The sequence below is a fragment of the Bufo gargarizans genome, chromosome 7 (genome assembly GCF_014858855.1).
Source record: "Bufo gargarizans isolate SCDJY-AF-19 chromosome 7, ASM1485885v1, whole genome shotgun sequence".
Lineage (NCBI taxonomy): Eukaryota > Metazoa > Chordata > Amphibia > Anura > Bufonidae > Bufo > Bufo gargarizans.
This window is the reverse complement of record NC_058086.1, coordinates 43721441-43739420: the sequence shown is the minus strand read 5'-3', so window position 1 is coordinate 43739420 and position 17980 is coordinate 43721441. Positions and strand designations below refer to the sequence as shown.

The window sequence follows — 17980 nt, the reverse complement described above, 5'->3', positions numbered from 1 at the left end:
TGTTTGGACACGTAGCTGGTGGCATCGGCCGCGGCTGCGGTTTTCTGTCATCGCTGGATGTCCGCCACACGGAATCCTTCTGGGTCCACGGCTTTTATCATTGCTGGACGTCCTCCCTGATGGGTCAAGGACAGGACCTCTGAGCGCCACACACACCTGTCTGAATTTTCAGCTGCTTGCTCTGGTATCGGACAGGGCCCCGTAGTTCCTTTTGGGTCCAGGTGTTTTCGGTATTCCCTTGTATTTTCTGCTTAGTTGTGCTACATGGCGGAGGGGCAGTCCTCTTGGACCTTGCCGTCGTCTGCACCTGTCTGGTGCTTTCTCCCCCCTGGAAGTTTTCTGTATGCCGGTCGCAGCTGGTTTCTACATTTCTATGTAGGCTACCCCGGTTTTTTCATGGCGACTTCTGCATTCCTTATGCATATGGATGTCTGTCGTTTTGTGGTACATCCCGAGCTGCTGTACTTGCCCTCTCTGGGACAATGTTTAAGGTTTGCTGGTCAATATTCTTGGTACGGCTAGTTGTCCATGGCCTATGCCCCTTCCCCTATGGTGGTTTCTTTTCGCCTTTCCTGGATATTCTGGCTTGCGTTGTCTTCTGGTGGTTCAGCTTCTGGTTCCTTGTGAGCCCATACTGGGTACTCCTTTCTGGAGTCCCTGTCCCTGTTCATTTGAGGTCCTCTTGGGATTTGTGTCTCTTTTTCCAGCCTCCCACGTCAAGTACCTGGTATTGAGTGGTTTAGTGCTGCGGTTTGCAGTTCCACCGTATGGTCTCCTTCGGGAGGGACCTCCTCCTGTTGTAGGACCTTTCCTCTTTAGGTTTTTTGGAGTGCTCTCCTTCTACTCCCATGTCTCTCAGTCCAGTGTGTCCTGCCGAGGTTGCCTGGCCTGTATCTGGCTTCTTTTTTCCATGCTACTTCACATGCCCAGTGTTTCCTCTGGTCTTGCGCTTCACGGTGATATCTTGTTTTCGGAGGCTTGCGCCTCGTCTCCTGTTTTTGGGGACGCAGGAGCTATCGTTCTTTTCCTGGTTTTTTACCTACAACCCCCTCCTTCTCCAGGGTTGGCGGTTTCCTCTAGCAGCCTTGGGTTTTCACCTTTACATGGGGCGCTTAGCTTCTTTCCTGGCCTTGCGGTGAGGGGAGTCCCCTCCCTTCACATGTGAGCCTTGCTATGGCTCCCCCACTCGTTTGGTTTTCAGTGCTTCCCTGTTTCTTTTCTCCCCTGGCCTTTCAGGGGATGGCCACAGGTTTTTTTTGGGTCTGGAACAATGTAGAGCGTTGGGTAGTTTCACCACGCGGTGCTGTCCTAATTTTTTCTCCAGCCCTTGGCTGCGCTCTGTTTCCTTTTGCCACCTTCTTGCATTTGGGATTTTCTTCCAGTCATTTGTCCTGGGGTGCTGGCAGTCTTCCCTGCTTCTTCTGAGGTTTCTTCCTTGTTATGGAACCTCTTGCCCATCTCGTGTTTTTTCCCGTTGGGTCACATGGTTCTCCTGCACCTGTATGCCCAACCGGTGGCGCGTCTCTTCTTTTCCCTCCCTCAGGGACTGCTTTGGGACGTCCCATGGTGCTGTGTCCCCCAATGCCATGCACGAGAAAATTGGATTTTTTGTACTCACCGTAAAATCCTTTTCTCGTAGTAGGCATTGGGGGACACAGATCCCTCCCTATGTTTTTTCTTCCGCTTCTCCGGGCTGGTCTCTTGATCTTTCCCGGTACGGGAGTTGTTGGTTCCTTGCTTTTCTTCTCTCTCCTACTGCTTTTGGTACAAACTGAATAGCCTCGTGCCTGTGGAGAGGGTATAGCCCACCTGGGAGGAGCCAACACTTTTTGTGTCTAGTGCCTCCTAGTGGTAGTTGGACATATACCCATGGTGCTGTGTCCCCCAATGCCTACTACGAGAAAAGGATTTTACGGTGAGTACAAAAAATCCAATTTTTTCAGTCCGCAATTCGCGGATCCTTGAAACACGGATACCAGCCTTGTGCATCCTGCATTTTCCCTTCTGCAGGTCCCTCAGCATGTTTGAAGTGCCTATTCTTACCCGCAAAAAGGACAAGTATTGGACATGTTTTATATATTTTTGTAGGGCCGCGGAACGGACATATTAAAAATGCAGCTGCGGACCAAAACTACAGTTGTCTGCATGAGTCCTTAATCTGTTAAGACGTGATTGTGACATGTAGTCAGATCATAGAGTCTAAAAGCTAGGCAACGCTGTTGTAAAAATGGCTTTACATGTGAACGGAGAAGAAAAAATGTCACTGAAATTCAGTATAGAATATGTGCAACAAAATAAAGCATTATGTGAAGTTCACAGCTCAGTTCCTGCAGCATTTTGGATGTCACTGAAAAAGTAGACTCTGCAGCCGATAGCATTTACATCGTGCGCTCTGTGTCTTTCAGGTTGATAGTGAAAATCACAGGAGAAATGGTCTTGTCATTCCCAGCTGGAATCACCCGTCATTTCTCCAACAACCCAGCACCAGCCGCACTGACTTTCCGCATCACAAACTACAGCCAGTTAGAACACGTCCTGCCGAATCCACAGCTCCTTTGCTGGTCAGTATCTCGGTATTGCATGCACATTCCTGATATTTTTGATGGTCCTCAAGGGATTCTGAGAATAGAGCAAGAAAGTGGCAGAGAAATCGACTTGCCGCTGCTATCCTGCAAATCTGAATACAGGTCTTTGTTAATGGCATTGTGTACATTGTCAGTATCATAGCAGGTACAGGAGGTCGTCAAACAGCCTGTGTCTGCCGATAGCTCAAAAAGGAAACTTTATAGGATGTCAAATAGTGATGAAGTTACATATTACATAAATGAGTTTTTTTTTATATTTATATTTTTTTAATTTTGGTTTATTTTCTTTTTCTTTTCTTTTTTTTCATTTGTATGTGACATATCAAAAAATCTAAAATTATTGCTATCTTTACAGTAGCTACTAGAGCCATCACAAAAAGCTGATATTCCCCCCATTCTCTGTAGCTCATTTGCCAGCATTGCTTTGCTGTATAGAATGGGACAGAATGAGCGGACCATTTTATTTATTATCATTAGAGGGCCAGGGAGTTATTGACAGCTGTATCTATATGCACACTAGGCTCTGTATTCATCTCTCATGGTCAATGGGAGAGGGTTAAACTCCATCACTTCCTGGAGACTGCAAAAATGAGTGACGTTTCTCCGTCAATTAACCCCCATTTATAGCAGCTGCCATAAAGCGTACACACCCTTCTGCAAAGGCAGTTTAGGAAGGGAGTGTCTCAATATGGCCGCCTCCCATATAAGATTTCATCAATACAAAATAAATAGCTACAACCTAAAAAAGACCAACACAGTCTTAGTAAACTAAAATTAAATACAGTAAATGACACAGTCCCCTTTAAAAGCACTATCACACTGCCACTGAGAGCAGCTTGCGGAGATGTGCAACGAAGAAATGGAGACTGCCCTGCTGCCTCTGTGCTCACAGCTCAAAATACTTAGCAGAGCAATGTAAGTAGCTGTGCCTTCAGAGCTGCAAGCCCAGGAATTACTTAGGCTGGTCTCACACGAGCAAGTTCAATGCTCAGCTTCCATCCTGAACTTCCAGCACTGTCGGGTCGCATAGCATTGTATTGATTTATAATGCTCTGCAACCCTTACAGTTCTGGAATGTATTGGATAACACTGACATAATGCTGTCAGTGTTATCCAATACATTCCCAAACTGTAGGGGTTACATAGCATCATAAATCGGTGTAATGCTCTGCGACCCTGGCAGTGCTGGAAGTTCAGGACGGGAGCTGCGCTGCACTCACTAGTGTGAAACCAGCCTAAGGCCTCATGCACACGGACGTTTTTTTTTGCGGTCCACAAAAACGGTTTCCGTTGTTCTGTGATTCGTGTCAGTTTTTTCTTCCGTGGGTCTTCCTTGATTTTTGGAGGATCCACAGACAGATTTTTTTTTTCATTTTTCATAAGTCAAGTTTGCCTTTGAAATAATAAGGAAAAAACGGACACGGATCACGGACGTGGATGACAATCTTGTGTGCAGCCGTGATTTTTCACTGACCCATTGACTTGAATGGGTCCATGAACCGTTGTCCGTGAAAAAAATAGGACAGGTCATATTTTTTTCACGGACTGGAAACACGGATCACGGACGCGGATGCCAAACGGAGCATTTTCCGATTTTTCCACTGACCCATTGAAAGTCAATGGGTCCGCGGAAAAAAAGGAACAACGGCCACGGATGCACACAACGGTCGTGTGCATGAGGCCTTAGTCTCTGCCTTCCTGTTGCCTCTTTTATCATCCGCAGTCATGCAGATCTACTTTGCAAAATTGTTGCTGAGACTTCTTTAGTAAGTGTAATGCGCACTATAGCAAATCGTGTAATGTACAATTTTTAATTTTTATTTTTTTAGTGCTGCAAATGTAACGTACTGTATTAATCAGTTTGCAGAATCTCTAGTTTAAGCTTGCTCCAAATTATAGTGCTTGCACCAAATTCTCCTACATGCACCCTCCGATGTGTGCAAATAATGTAACTTTCGTGCCATTCTTGCAGACAGAAAACCTGAGGGCAAAATGAAATTCTTAATCCTCTATATGTTTACACTGTAGTAATTGCATACATTGGTTCTATATGAGTACTTCTGTACACTGCAGGTGTGCTTATTAACTCTTCGCTGTCTGTATTTACAGTGACAACACGCAGTCCACTCCTAATGCAAAAGAATTCTGGGTCAACATGCCAAACTTGATGACGCATCTGAAGAAAGTCTCAGAACAAAAGCCACAAGCGACTTATTATAATGTAGACATGTTGAAATATCAGGTAACAACAGCAGTAACTAAATTAAAGTCTGTGTCCAGCTTTCTACACTATTTACAGTTTGCATGTAGAGGTTTCTACATAAACTGCTTACATATATTACATTACTCAACTTGTATTGGTCCCAATTGATTGCCAAAAGCTATGCTCAGTATATAATACAGTGACCCCTCCGGTAGACTAGTGAGTGCAGCTCTGGAGTATAATACAGGATGTAACTCAGGATCAGTACAGGATAAGTAATGTATGTGCACAGTGACTGCACCAGCAGAATAGTGAGTACAGCTCTGGAGTATAATACAGGATGTAACTCAGGATCAGTACAGGATAAGTAATGTATGTGCACAGTGACTGCACCAGCAGAATAGTGAGTGCAGCTCTGGAGTATAATACAGGCTGTAACTCAGGATCAGTACAGGAGGAGTTATGTAATGGATGTACAATGTTAATTAAATTTACACAGATTATAGCTACATGCAGACTATGAAATAATATTCACGATGATCATACACTTGATATTGTTGCATTTAAGGATCTCGTTAGAGGTCAGGTCAGCAGTAATGCTCTCTTCTATTTTACCAGGTATCTTCACAGGGCCTCCAGTCTACTCCTTTGAATCTTGCAGTGAACTGGAGGTGCGAACCTACCAGCACAGATCTCCGGATAGACTACAAATACAATCCTGAGTCCATGGCCTCACCGGTAGCCCTGAACAACGTCCAATTCATTATCCCTATAGATGGTGGAGTGAAGAAACTCCAGGCAGTGCTTCCCGCTGCTGTATGGTAAGCTGAACCCCCTAATTTGATTTTATACACAAGTAATACCTTTTGGCTCAGTCTGACTCCTTCACATAAAAATGGGGAACGTATATTAGGCCAAAACTATATCCAATTACAAGAGACTGCTGGATAATATAATAAGTGCCTAAGCAGTGTCACTGCTTACTAGTAATTGAGGTTTATGGCTGCCTCATATCCATATTGGAGACCAAGCTAAAAGGGCTTTCCAGTTTATTAAAGATAGCTGTATCTTATTAATTGTAAAATAAAGATTTTTTATATTTTTTTTTTTGTGCAACTTTCCAATATCATTTCTGACTACTTTCTGGATCTCTGCTTGCTGTTGGTGAATAAAAACCTGCCCTGATCCTATTCGGCAGACATGGGTGTACATCTTTGTCTGATACACCTGCCATGCACCTAGGTTAGTTGTGCATCAGGATAGGTTTCCAATGTAAACAGTGAATGTTTCCTTTGACTGTAAGCTCCATCTTGAAAGTGAAACATCACATATATAAGAAAGTTGCTTTGCAGCACCAGGGTGGAACTTCATGGAATTTCTGATTCAAAGCTTTGGTTTTTCCAAAGTGTTTCCTCCCATTTTCATACACCCTATTAGTGAGTTAAGAGAGGAGTGTTCAGGGTCTTCCTCTATAAGTCAAAGCATCGCTACAAAGAATGGACTTATGCACACTACTGTGATCGGCCCGGCAAACACGATCTGTGTCTGCCGGATCTCCCGGGCCACCCGTGGCTTCCCTGAACGGACTGCATCATAGTGTTTTATGATGCACTGAGAACGGAGAGTTCAGTACAAGAGATCTGCGATCAGATATGAACTGACTGCATCATAAACCACTAAGATACAGTAAGTTCAGTTCAGAGGAGCCGCGGTTGGCCCGGGAGATCCGACAGACATGCAGACTGTTTCCTAGACCGATCGCAGTCGTGTGCATGAGCCCTTACTATGAAGGACCAGGCATATCTGTGAATTACAGGGACAGTCTATTGCTTTCACCGGAAACTGTGTAACGCTTCATTTCCCCTTTTGGAGTGGGCAGTACAGATTATTTGCTGCGGAGTTCCACAACAGATTACAACTGAGGGTCCAGGCAGCAGGATACCCTGTGATAATCTAACAAAAAGGGATTTTCCAAAGTGAATAAACCTTTTGAGCAGCAAGAAGTGATTGGAAAATGTGGTATTTTTTAGATGCTGGTCTTAAAGGCCCAACGCTGGCAGTGGATCCGTGGAAGTTATAAAGAGGTGACTGCCTCTTCATAACTTTGGCGCATCCAGCACCAGTTTTTAAATGTAAGACCGCTTCCGAGCTGTCTTACATTTAGACTATTTTCTGCATCTAAAAAGGGCGTAGAAAATTATGAATGAGATGGGCTTCCGGCCCCTCCCCGCCCACAAATTTAGACCTGCCGTGAATGGGGCGAAGTAGCAGATAGCGGCACAACTAACCGTTGCCTCGCCATCTGCACCTAAAATACACCAAATTTTGGCATATTAAGTAAATGACCCCCATAGTTTATTAATGACATTAGGACAAGTTTAAATGTCCCAATCCTGAAGACAATGTAGAATATCCTTACCACTGCCCTGCAGATGGTTAGCGGAGAGTTAAGGCCCCTTTCACAACGGCGAGTATTCCGCGCGGATGCGATGCGTGAGTTGAACGCATTGCACCCGCACTGCATCCCGCCCCATTCATTTCTATGGGGCTGTTCACATGAGCGGTGATTTTCACGCATCCCTTGTGCGTTGCGTGAAAATCGCAGCATGCTCTTTATTGTGCCTTTTTCACGTAACGCAGGCCCCATAGAAATGAATGGGGTTGCGTGAAAATCGCAAGCATCCGCAAGCAAGTGCGGATGCGGTGCGATTTTCACGCACGGTTGCTAGGAGACAATTGGGATGGAGACCCGATCATTATTATTTTCCCTTATAACATGGTTATAAGGGAAAATAATAGCATTCTGAATATAGAATGCATAGTACAATAGCGCTGGAGGGGTTAAAAATAAATAAATAATTTAACTCGCCTTAATCCACTTGATCGCGCAGCCGGCATCTCCTTCTGTCTTCATCTTAGCTGTGCACAGGAAAAGGACCTGTGGTGAAGTCACTCCGGTCATCACATGGTCCATCACATGATCCATCACCATGGTAATAGATCATGTGATGACCGGAGTGACGTCACCACAGGTCCTGTTACTGCACACAGCTAAGATAAAGACAGAAGGAGATGCCGGCTTCGCGATCAAGTGTATTAAGGCGAGTTAAATTATTTATTTTTACCCCTCCAGTGCTATTGTACTATGCATGCTGTATTCAGAATGCTATTATTTTCCCTTATAACCATGTTATAAGGGAAAATAATACAATCTACAGAACACCGATCCCAAGCCCGAACTTCTGTGAAGAAGTTCGGGTTTGGGTACAAAACATGCGGGATTTTTCTCACACGAGTGCAAAACGCATTACAATGTTTTGCACTCGTGCGGAAAAATCGCGCGTGTTCCCGCAACGCACCCGCACCTTTTCCTGCAACGCCCGTGTGAAACCAGCCTAAGGCTGCTGCGAGGCATGTCTGCTCCACTGACTGATTTTATCCATTTCAGGAATGCAGAACAACAGAGGATATTATGGAAAATTCCAGATATTTCCCAGAAATCAGAAAATGGAGGTAAATTCAGGACATTTTTACGCCTTCTTTTAAGCGGAAACCTTTTTTTTTAACATCTCAGCAGTTTACATAGTGGATTTTTGACTTTTCTTATTATTAATGTTTTGTGCTTCATTTTTATTTCATAATGTATTTGTTGATTCCTGAGTGTGCCTTAAAGGGCTCTTCCAGGACTTATGGTAGGCCATTTCTATCAGGTTAGTTGGGGGTCTGAATCACAGCACTCTCGCTGATTGAAATTAGCTGCTGACAAGCAATATGGCTGCAATTACCACTCCCATAGGGACTGTCACTCAGCTCTCTCAGACTCCTGAATACAAGTCTGCCTAGTTATGGCATTCATAGCAGGGGCAGATTGGCCATAGACCTTACAGGGAAATTTCCCGGTGGGCTGATGCCCAGGGGGCCAATTGAGCCCTCCCCACACCGGCCAGTGTAAGTTTTTAGGGATGTATTTTGTGCTGCTGGCAGTATTTTGGGATGGACTGTGGTATTTGGTTCTGTTGGGGTTGTATAATGTGCACAATATGGTATTGCTGGCCCTGCCTTCCCTCAATTTGGACCCAACTACAAAATGGGGCCACTTCTAGTATTTTTTTCCAGGGCCACTTTAAGCTTCCAGACTGCCCCTGATTCATAGCCATTGAGGAGTCTGAGAAAGCTTAGTGATGCTCCCTTTGAGTGCTGTAGCTGTAGCCGTTGGGTGGGACTGGAACAGAAGTTTAAGTATTTGGGAGGGCACTAGATACTTGATGAATACATCTGCCCTCAAGGGATTTTTTCTTTGGAAAACTTATTTTCCACAATCCCTTTAAATTATTTTCAGTGTCAAAGGACTTCTCCTGGGCACTAATGCCGTGTTTTTTTGTTTTTTTTTAAGGTGTTGGCTCTTTGCTCGCGAGGTTCCAGCTGTCAGAAGGCCCCAGTAAACCAGCGCCCTTAGCGGTACAGTTCACTAGCGAAGGAAGCACTTTGTCTGGATGTGACATCGAGCTTGTAGGAGGAGGGTACAGGTTCTCACTTGTGAAAAAGAGGTTTGCAGCAGGTAAGTGATGTATTTAAAAGAAAAGCATACAGTGATGCAAAATTCTTATATACTCATCTGAAGTAATTTGTATGTAAAGCTGAAGTTTTATTTTGATCTTAGCATTTGCATATTTCTGAAAAATCTGGTTGGCCAGTATGTCACCAGTGCAGCTCCCCTTGGACAGGTCAGACAGTTTTCCCAGAATTCTGAATGCTAAAAAAAGTTGGTTATGCTTCTTAACCACTTTAACCCCGCTAGCTAAAACCCCCTTAAAGGGGTTGTCCCACTTTGCTGTTTCAATCTTACCAGCAGTAAATGTCCTGATAACTTCCTGGTTCTCAGGCAGTTGAGTGAAGGCCACGCCTCCTCATGACTCACCCTCAGAGCTCAGTCCGTGCTCGTTCATGTGGATGAGTCATCCACATGGAGCCTGCAGAGTATGTAAAGCCCCTCCCCCTGCTGGGGAATCACTCAGTGACCACTGACCAATGCTAGTGAACTAATGGAGTAACTTGTGGCTGTCCTGCATTCTAATACACTTACACATAAAACCTGTGTTACAAACCCATTCTGTGCAGCAAAAACAATAAATCACTACAGCCCAAATGCATGTTAGCTAGTAGCCATATGATCTGTGCTAGATATAGATAGATATATTCACTGACTTATTACCCAGCTTTCCCGATGTCTGATATTATCACTGACTTATTACCCAGCTTTCCCGGTATCAGATATTATCACTGACTTATTACCCAGCTTTCCCGGTATCAGATATTATCACTGACTTATTACCCAGCTTTCCCGGAGTACAATATTATCACTGACTTATTACCCAGCTTTCCCGGTGTACAATAATATTACAGACTTATTACCCAGCTTTCCCGGTGTACAATATTATCACTGACTTATTACCCAGCTTTCCCGGTGTACAATATTATCACTGACTTATTACCCAGCTTTCCCGGTGAACAATATTATCACTGACTTATTACCCAGCTTTCCCGGTAAAGCTGGGTAATAAGTCAGTGATAATATCTGATACCGGGAAAGCTGGGTAATAAGTCAGTGATAATATTGTTCACCGGGAAAGCTGGGTAATAAGTCAGTGATAATATCTGATACCGGGAAAGCTGGGTAATAAGTCTTATAGACTTATTACCCAGCTTTCCCGGTGTCTGATATTATCACTGACCTATTACCCAGCTTATATGGGGGGGGGGGGGCATCTGTGGAGGGCACTTATGGGGTGGGGGCATCTGTGGAGGACACTTATGGGGTGGGGGGGCATCTGTGGAGGGCACTTATGGGGTGGGGGGGCATCTGTGGAGGGCACTTATGGGGTGGGGGCATCTGTGGAGTGCACTTATGGGGTGGGGGGGCATCTGTGGAGGGCACTTATGGGGTGGGGGGGCATCTGTGGAGTGCATTTATGGGGTGGGGGCATCTGTGGAGTGCATTTATGGGGTGGGGGCATCTGTGGATGGCACTTATGGGGTGGGGGGGCATCTGTGGAGGGCACTTATGGGGTGGGGGGGGGCATCTGTGGATTGCTGCCTGGACTCCTTCTGGGCGCCGGAGCACACGGCGTCCTCGGTTGCTATGACGCCGTGCGCTCCCTCATGCTGCCGGAAAACAGTAATACACTGCTATGATCTATAAGATGTATCACTGTATTCCGGCGGCAGGAGGGAGCGCACGGCGTCATAGCAACCGAGGACGCCGTGTGCTCCGGCGCCCAGAAGGAGTCGGCCCGTGACTAATAGGGCCCAGGGGAGCATATCAATCACTAACCTCTGCCACCGTGATCTTCCAGGGCCCTCCTCCCTCCTCTAGAATCTGCAGGACAGCAGCGTAGCAGGCAGACAGTCTCTCTCCCCGGCACTATCTCCAGCATGCAGGACACGCCTCCCCAGCTTGTAAAACAGCCATGCGTGCGCGTTCTCGAGCGGCCGGCTGGGGAGAAGGTAGGACATTGTGCGCAGGCGCGGCACATACAAGCCCCGCAAGTATCTGGCCGTATCCATGGGATACAGGTAGACAACAGAGGCGCAGATGAAGGCATTTTTCAGGAGAACCGTGCAAGTTAGGAAATGGAAGTTATTTAGAAGATTATTCAAGGACACTTGGGGAAACTGATTAACAGCAATTAATGAAATGGGACAACCCCTTTAATGACCAGGCCACTTTTTACACTTCGGCACTACACTACTTTCACCGTTTATTGCTCGGTCATGCAACTTACCACCCAAATTAATTTTACCTCCTTTTCTTCTCACTAATAGAGCTTTCATTTGGTGGTATTTTTTTGCTGCTGACATTTTTACTTTGTTATTAATCGAAATTTACCGATTTTTTTTTTTTTTTCAAAAAAATGTCATTTTTCACTTTCAGCTGTAAAATTTTGCAAAAAAAAAACGACATCCATTTATAAATTTTTCACTAAATTTATTGTTCTACATGTCTTTGATTAAAAAAAAAATGTTTGGGCAAAAAAAAAAATGGTTTGGGTAAAAGTTATAGCGTTTACAAACTATGGTACAAAAATGTGAATTTCCGCTTTTTGAAGCAGCTCTGACTTTCTGAGCACCTGTCATGTTTCCTGAGGTTCTACAATGCCCAGACAGTACAAACACCCCACAAATGACCCCATTTCGGAAAGTAGACACCCTAAGGTATTCGCTGATGGGCATAGTGAGTTCATAGAACTTTTTATTTTTTGTCACAAGTTAGCGGAAAATGATGATTTTTTTTTTTTTTTCCTTACAAAGTCTCATATTCCACTAACTTGCGACAAAAAATAAAAAATTCTAGGAACTCGCCATGCCCCTCACGGAATACCTTGGGGTGTCTTCTTTCCAAAATGGGGTCACTTGTGGGGTAGTTATACTGCCCTGGCAATTTAGGGGCCCATATGTGTGAGAAGTACTTTGCAATCAAAATGTGTAAAAAATGGCCGGTGAAATCCGAAAGGTGCACTTTGGAATATGTGGCCCTTTGCCCACCTTGGCTGCAATAAAGTGTCACACATCTGGTATCGCCGTACTCAGGAGAAGTTGGGGAATGTGTTTTGGGGTGTCATTTTACATATACCAATGCTGGGTGAGAGAAATATCTTGGCAAATGACAACTTTTCCCATTTTATTATACAAAGTTGGCATTTGACCAAGAAATTTCTCTCACCCAGCATGGGTATATGTAAAATGACACCCCAAAACACATTCCCCAACTTCTCCTGAGTACGGCGATACCACATGTGTGACACTTTTTTGCAGCCTAGCGCAAAGGTGCCCAAATTCCTTTTAGGAGGGCATTTTTAGACATTTGGATCCCAGTCTTCTTCTCACGCTTTCGGGCCCCTAAAAAGCCAGGGCAGTATAAATACCCCACATGTGACCCCACTTTGGAAAGAAGACACCCCAAGGTATTCCGTGAGGGGCATGGCGAGTTCCTAGAATTTTTTTATTTTTTTTTGCACAAGTTAGCAGAAATTGTTTTTTTTTGTATTTTCTCACAAAGTCTCCCTTTCCGCTAACTTGGGACAAAAATTTCAATCTTTCATGGACTCAATATGCCCCTCACGGAATACCTTGGGGTGTCTTCTTTCCGAAATGGGGTCACATGTGGGGTATTTATACTGCCCTGGCATTTTAGGGCTCTAAAGCGTGAGAAGAAGTCTGGAATATAAATGTCTAAAAAAATTTACGCATTTGGATTCCGTGAGGGGTATGGTGAGTTCATGTGAGATTTTATTTTTTGACACAAGTTAGTGGAATATGAGACTTAGTAAGAAAAAACAAAAACAAACAAAAAATTTCCGCTAACTTGGGCCCAAAAAATGTCTGAATGGAGCCTTACAGGGGGTGATCAATGACAGGGGGGTGATCAGGGAGTCTATATGGGGTGATAACCCCCCTGTCATTGATCACCCCCCTGTCATTGATCACCCCCCTGTAAGGCTCCATTCAGACGTCCGTATGATTTTTACGGATCCACTGATACATGAATCGGATCCGCAAAACACATGCAGACCTCTGAATGGAGCCTTACAGGGGGGTGATCAATGACAGAGGGGTGATCACCCATATAGACTCCCTGATCACCTCCGTCATTGATCACCCCCCTGTAAGGCTCCATTCAGACGTCCGCATGTGTTTTTTTTCGGATCCGATCCATGTATCAGTGGATCCGTAAAAATCATACCGACGTCTGAATGGAGCCTTACAGGGGGGTGATCAATGACAGGGGGGTGATCAATGACAGGGAAGTGATCAGGAAGTCTATATGCGTGATCACCCCCTTGTCATTGATCACCCCCCTGTAAGGCTCCATTCAGAGGTCCGCATGTGTTTTGCGGATCCGATCCATGTATCAGTGGATCCGTAAAAATCATACGGATGTCTGAATGGAGCCTTACAGGGGGGTGATCAATGACAGGGGGGTGATCAGGGAGTCTATATGGGGTGATCAGTGGTTCATAAAGGGTTAATAAGTGACGGGGGGGGGGGGTGTAGTGTAGTGTAGTGTAGTGTAGTGTTTTGTGGTACTTTACAGAGCTGCCTGTGTCCTCTGGTGGTCGATCCAAACAAAAGGGACCACCAGAGGACCAGGTAGCAGGTATATTAGACGCTGTTATCAAAACAGCGTCTAATATACCTGTTAGGGGTTAAAAAAATCACATCTCCAGCCTGCCAGTGAGCGATCGCCGCTGGCAGGCTGAAGATCCACTCGCTTACCTTCCGTTCCTGTGAGCGCGCGCGCGCGTTCACAGGAAATCTCGGCTATTGCGAGATGACGCACAGATGCGTCCAGGAGGAATAGATCAACCACCTTCCGGACGCATCCGTGCGTTAGGCGGTCCGGAGGTGGTTAAAGGGCATCTGTCAGCAGGTTTGTACCTATGACACTGGCTGACCTGTTACATGTGCTCTTGGCAGCTGAAGGCAGCTGTGTTGGTCCCATGTTCATATGTGTCCGCATTGCTGTGTAAAATGATGATTTTATATATGCAAATAAGCCTCTAGGAGCAATGGGGGTGTTGCCATTACACCTAGAGACTCTACTCTTTCTGCAACCGCCACACCCTCTGTACTTTGACAAGGCCAGGCAGTGTAAATGTGATCATTCCTGGCCCTGACTTCTACAGTAAATAAAAGTGGAGAGGGTGCGGCAGTTGCAGAGAGAGCTGAGTCTCTAGGTGTAATGGCAATGCCCCTAAAGCTCCTAGAGGCTCATTTGCATATATTAAAACTTCATTTATCCCAGTAAGGCCTCTTTCACACTACAGTATGTCCATTTCAGTGTTTTGCGGTCCGTTTTTCACGGATCCATTGTTCCGTTTTTTTGCTTCCGTTGTGGTTCTGTTTCCGTTCCGTTGTTCCGTTCCGTTTTTCCGTATGGCATATACAGTATACAGTAATTACATAGAAAAAATTAGGCTGGGCATAACATTTTCAATAGATGGTTCAGAAAAAACGGAACGGAAACGGAAGACATACAGATGCATTTCCGTATGTGTTCTGTTTTTTTTTGCGGACCCATTAACTTGAATGGAGCCACGGACCGTGATTTGCGGGCAATAATAGGACATGTTCTATCTTTCAACGGAACGGAAATACGGAAACGGAATGCATACGGAACACATTCCGTTTTTTTTTGCGGAACCATTGAAATGAATGGTTCCGTATACGGACCGCAAAAAACGGACCGCAAAACGGAAAAAAAAACGGTAGTGTAAAAGAGGCCTTATGCGGACACATATTAACATGGGACCAACACGGATGCCTTTGGCTGGTAAGCGCACATGTAACAGGTCAGCCAGTGTCATAGGTACAAATCTTCTGACAGATGTCCATTAAATTGTAACAAAAAATTCTCACTATTAAGGCTCCGAGAAAGCTTAGTGACAACCCCTGTGAGAGTTGTAATGGCAGCCATATAAATTGGCACCCAGCTTTCCTAAAGGCAGATGCAAGTGAATACAATTTTAAGAATGAGGGTTTTCTGGGACTTTCATATTGACGATCTGTCCTTAGGATAGGTCATCAATATCAGACCGGTGGATCTTTGACTCCCAACACCTGCATTTGGCATAAAACAGTGTATTATTTGTGTCATTAAAATTCCCTTTTAAGGCTACTTTTACACTGCCGTTTCAGGGTCCGCCTGTGAGATTCGTTTCAAGGCTCTCACAAGCGTCTCCAAACGGATCAGTTTAGCCCCAATGCATTCTAAAAGGATGCGGATCCATTCAGAATGCATCAGTTTGGCTCCGTTCCGCCTCCATTCCGCTCTGGAGGCGGACACCAAAACGCTGATTGCAGCCTTTTGGTGTCCGCCTGGCGGTGCAGAGCCATACGGGTCCGTCCTGACTTACAATGCAAGTCAATGGGGACGGATCTGTCTACATTGACATAATATTGGTGCAATTGTAAATGGATCCGTCCCCCATTGACTTTCAATGTAAAGTCAGGACGGCTCCGTTTGACTTAGACTTTTTTTTTTTTACTAAGTGTATGCAGACTGATCCCTACTGAACGGATACCATTGTTTGCATTTATAGGTGCGGATCCATCTGTGCAGATACCAGACAGATCCGCACCTAGCCTAACTGCTAAGGTTACTTTTGCAAAAAAAAAATTGTAATCTACATTGATCCTGTCTGATCACCACATGGAATCCGGAAGGACATTTTTCTCTTTTAGGGCAGATTACTTCAGGCATTTATTTATTTGTATCCCCTCTTCTGGGTCAATAGGGATAGCAAAGTTCTCAGATCTATCCCTCCCTCCCTCATCCTTTCATCCACATCCCCTCCCTTCTTGATGTACCCGTGTCTTCAATCATACTAACCATGAGTACATAAAAATTCTGTATGGCCGCGAAGAGTGGAAAACTGTCAACAAAATTTACAGATATATTTTTTTTTATTAAAGGAAAGTACCTAGCTGACGTCTAATGGAGGACTACACCCCCAAGGAGCAGTGTTCCCGAACAAGCTGTAATTTTAAAGATCATGAACTCTTCTTGGAGCGTGGGAAATTTCTGCTGGAAGTTGCGTCAACTTCTTCCCAAGCATTTTCCACAGAAACCTTCGTGTCGCCCTGTCCTGCAGTATTTATATCTAGGTGTAATATTGTTGATGGTTTTAAAAAATGTAATTATCGTATTTGTAAATTGTACCTAATTCAGTAAGGCTGTATTTTGGCAGTTAGACTCTCGTTTCAACATTTTACCATTGATAAATGGATGTAATTAAGCGGTTATATATATATATATGTAAAGATAAAAACAACTGAGTAGTACTGTTGAATGGCACACTGCTTATAAGGAGATTTTTGTGTATATATAAAACAGCGGTCTGCAACCCATAGCCCTTCTGCTGTTGTGGGACTATCACTCCCAGCATGAAGTTGTAATTTCATAACAGCTAGAGGGCCACAGGTTGCAGCCCACTGATATAGAGTGAAATGTATTATATCAGTAGTTATGATAGGGGGTGCCTACGGTTAAACAATGTCTTGAATCCTTGTCTATGCACATGACAACAGTCTCCGAACATGCAAATCATTTAGACATGACATTTGCATGACAATGTCAGAAGGATGTCACAGGATCAAAAAGCAAAAAAACAAGAAACCCACACACAGAACAAGGTTTGTCAAGTAAACCAATAAAGCTTTCGAATACAAAATCAAGGGCCGTTAAAGCAACTGTTTTTTATGGATCTGAGTCTGTATTAATAATTCCAACAGCAGTGCATTGTGGGACATCTATCTAAATAAGCCATTTTCTTCAGATTGCAGCACAGTAGGAGGTCCTGACATGGCACATTGCCTTAGCATAAGGGCTCATTCAGACGGCCGTATACTGTCCACAAAAATGCGGATCTGTTTTTTTTTTTGCGGATTAGATGCTGTCCCATTCACTTCTATGGGGCCTTTTCTTCCATTGCACGGCTCAGCAAAACAAATGAAAAATGTCCTATACTTGTCAGTGAAAATCAGGACATGGCCCCATTGAAGTCTATGGGTCAGCAAAAAAACGGAATACAATATGTTTTTTTACGGACAGCATACGGCCGCCTGAATGAGCTCTAATGCCACTGGTTTCTACTTATCCATTACATCTGTTCTAATATCAAGATTAAAGGGTTGTTTCATTATAGACCTCCCCAATTAAGCTTTTCGCTGCTATTCCAATTAGGCGATCATTATGGGTCAGAGGTCTGGCACACCTAGCAAATAGCTGTTTTTTTTGGGGGGGAAGCTGGATCGAAAAGATAGTCTTAAAGAGCCTCTGTCAGCATGATCAACCCTATTAATCCAGGCATACTGCCAGGTAGAGCTCATCATGCTGATTAAAACTATACCTTTCTTTTGTCTATATGCTAAGCAGCTGCAGAAATATCTACATGTTTATTTATAAGCAAATTATCAAGTTGGAGCACTAGGGGGTGGAGCTGAATTCTTGAAGCACTGTTTTGTTACACCCCCTGTGCTGTGCACACTCTCCCCTTGATTGACAGGACTAGACATCAGCATGCTGTGGGCAGAGCTGTGTCCTAGCATGTGCATATCGTATGCACTACGTACTGTAACCTTTCCATAGTGAGAAGAGTGTATTTCTATATTTAGGAAGCTAATATACATATTA

The 17980-nt window shown here is 44.4% G+C and overlaps 1 protein-coding gene across 1 annotated transcript in view; it reads left to right on the top strand.

The window, feature by feature from the left end:
* SGIP1 (SH3GL interacting endocytic adaptor 1) overlaps positions 1-17018 on the top strand; it is a 115230-nt gene extending 98212 nt beyond the window's left edge. Inside the window, exons 20-25 of the mRNA XM_044300886.1 lie at positions 2406-2561; positions 4695-4827; positions 5407-5609; positions 8237-8301; positions 9182-9346; positions 16261-17018. Of these exons, the coding sequence (XP_044156821.1) occupies positions 2406-2561; positions 4695-4827; positions 5407-5609; positions 8237-8301; positions 9182-9346; positions 16261-16283 (745 nt within the window). The 3' untranslated portion in view covers positions 16284-17018. The remainder of the gene's footprint in view (positions 1-2405; positions 2562-4694; positions 4828-5406; positions 5610-8236; positions 8302-9181; positions 9347-16260) is intronic.
* The last annotated feature ends 962 nt before the right edge of the window (positions 17019-17980 follow it).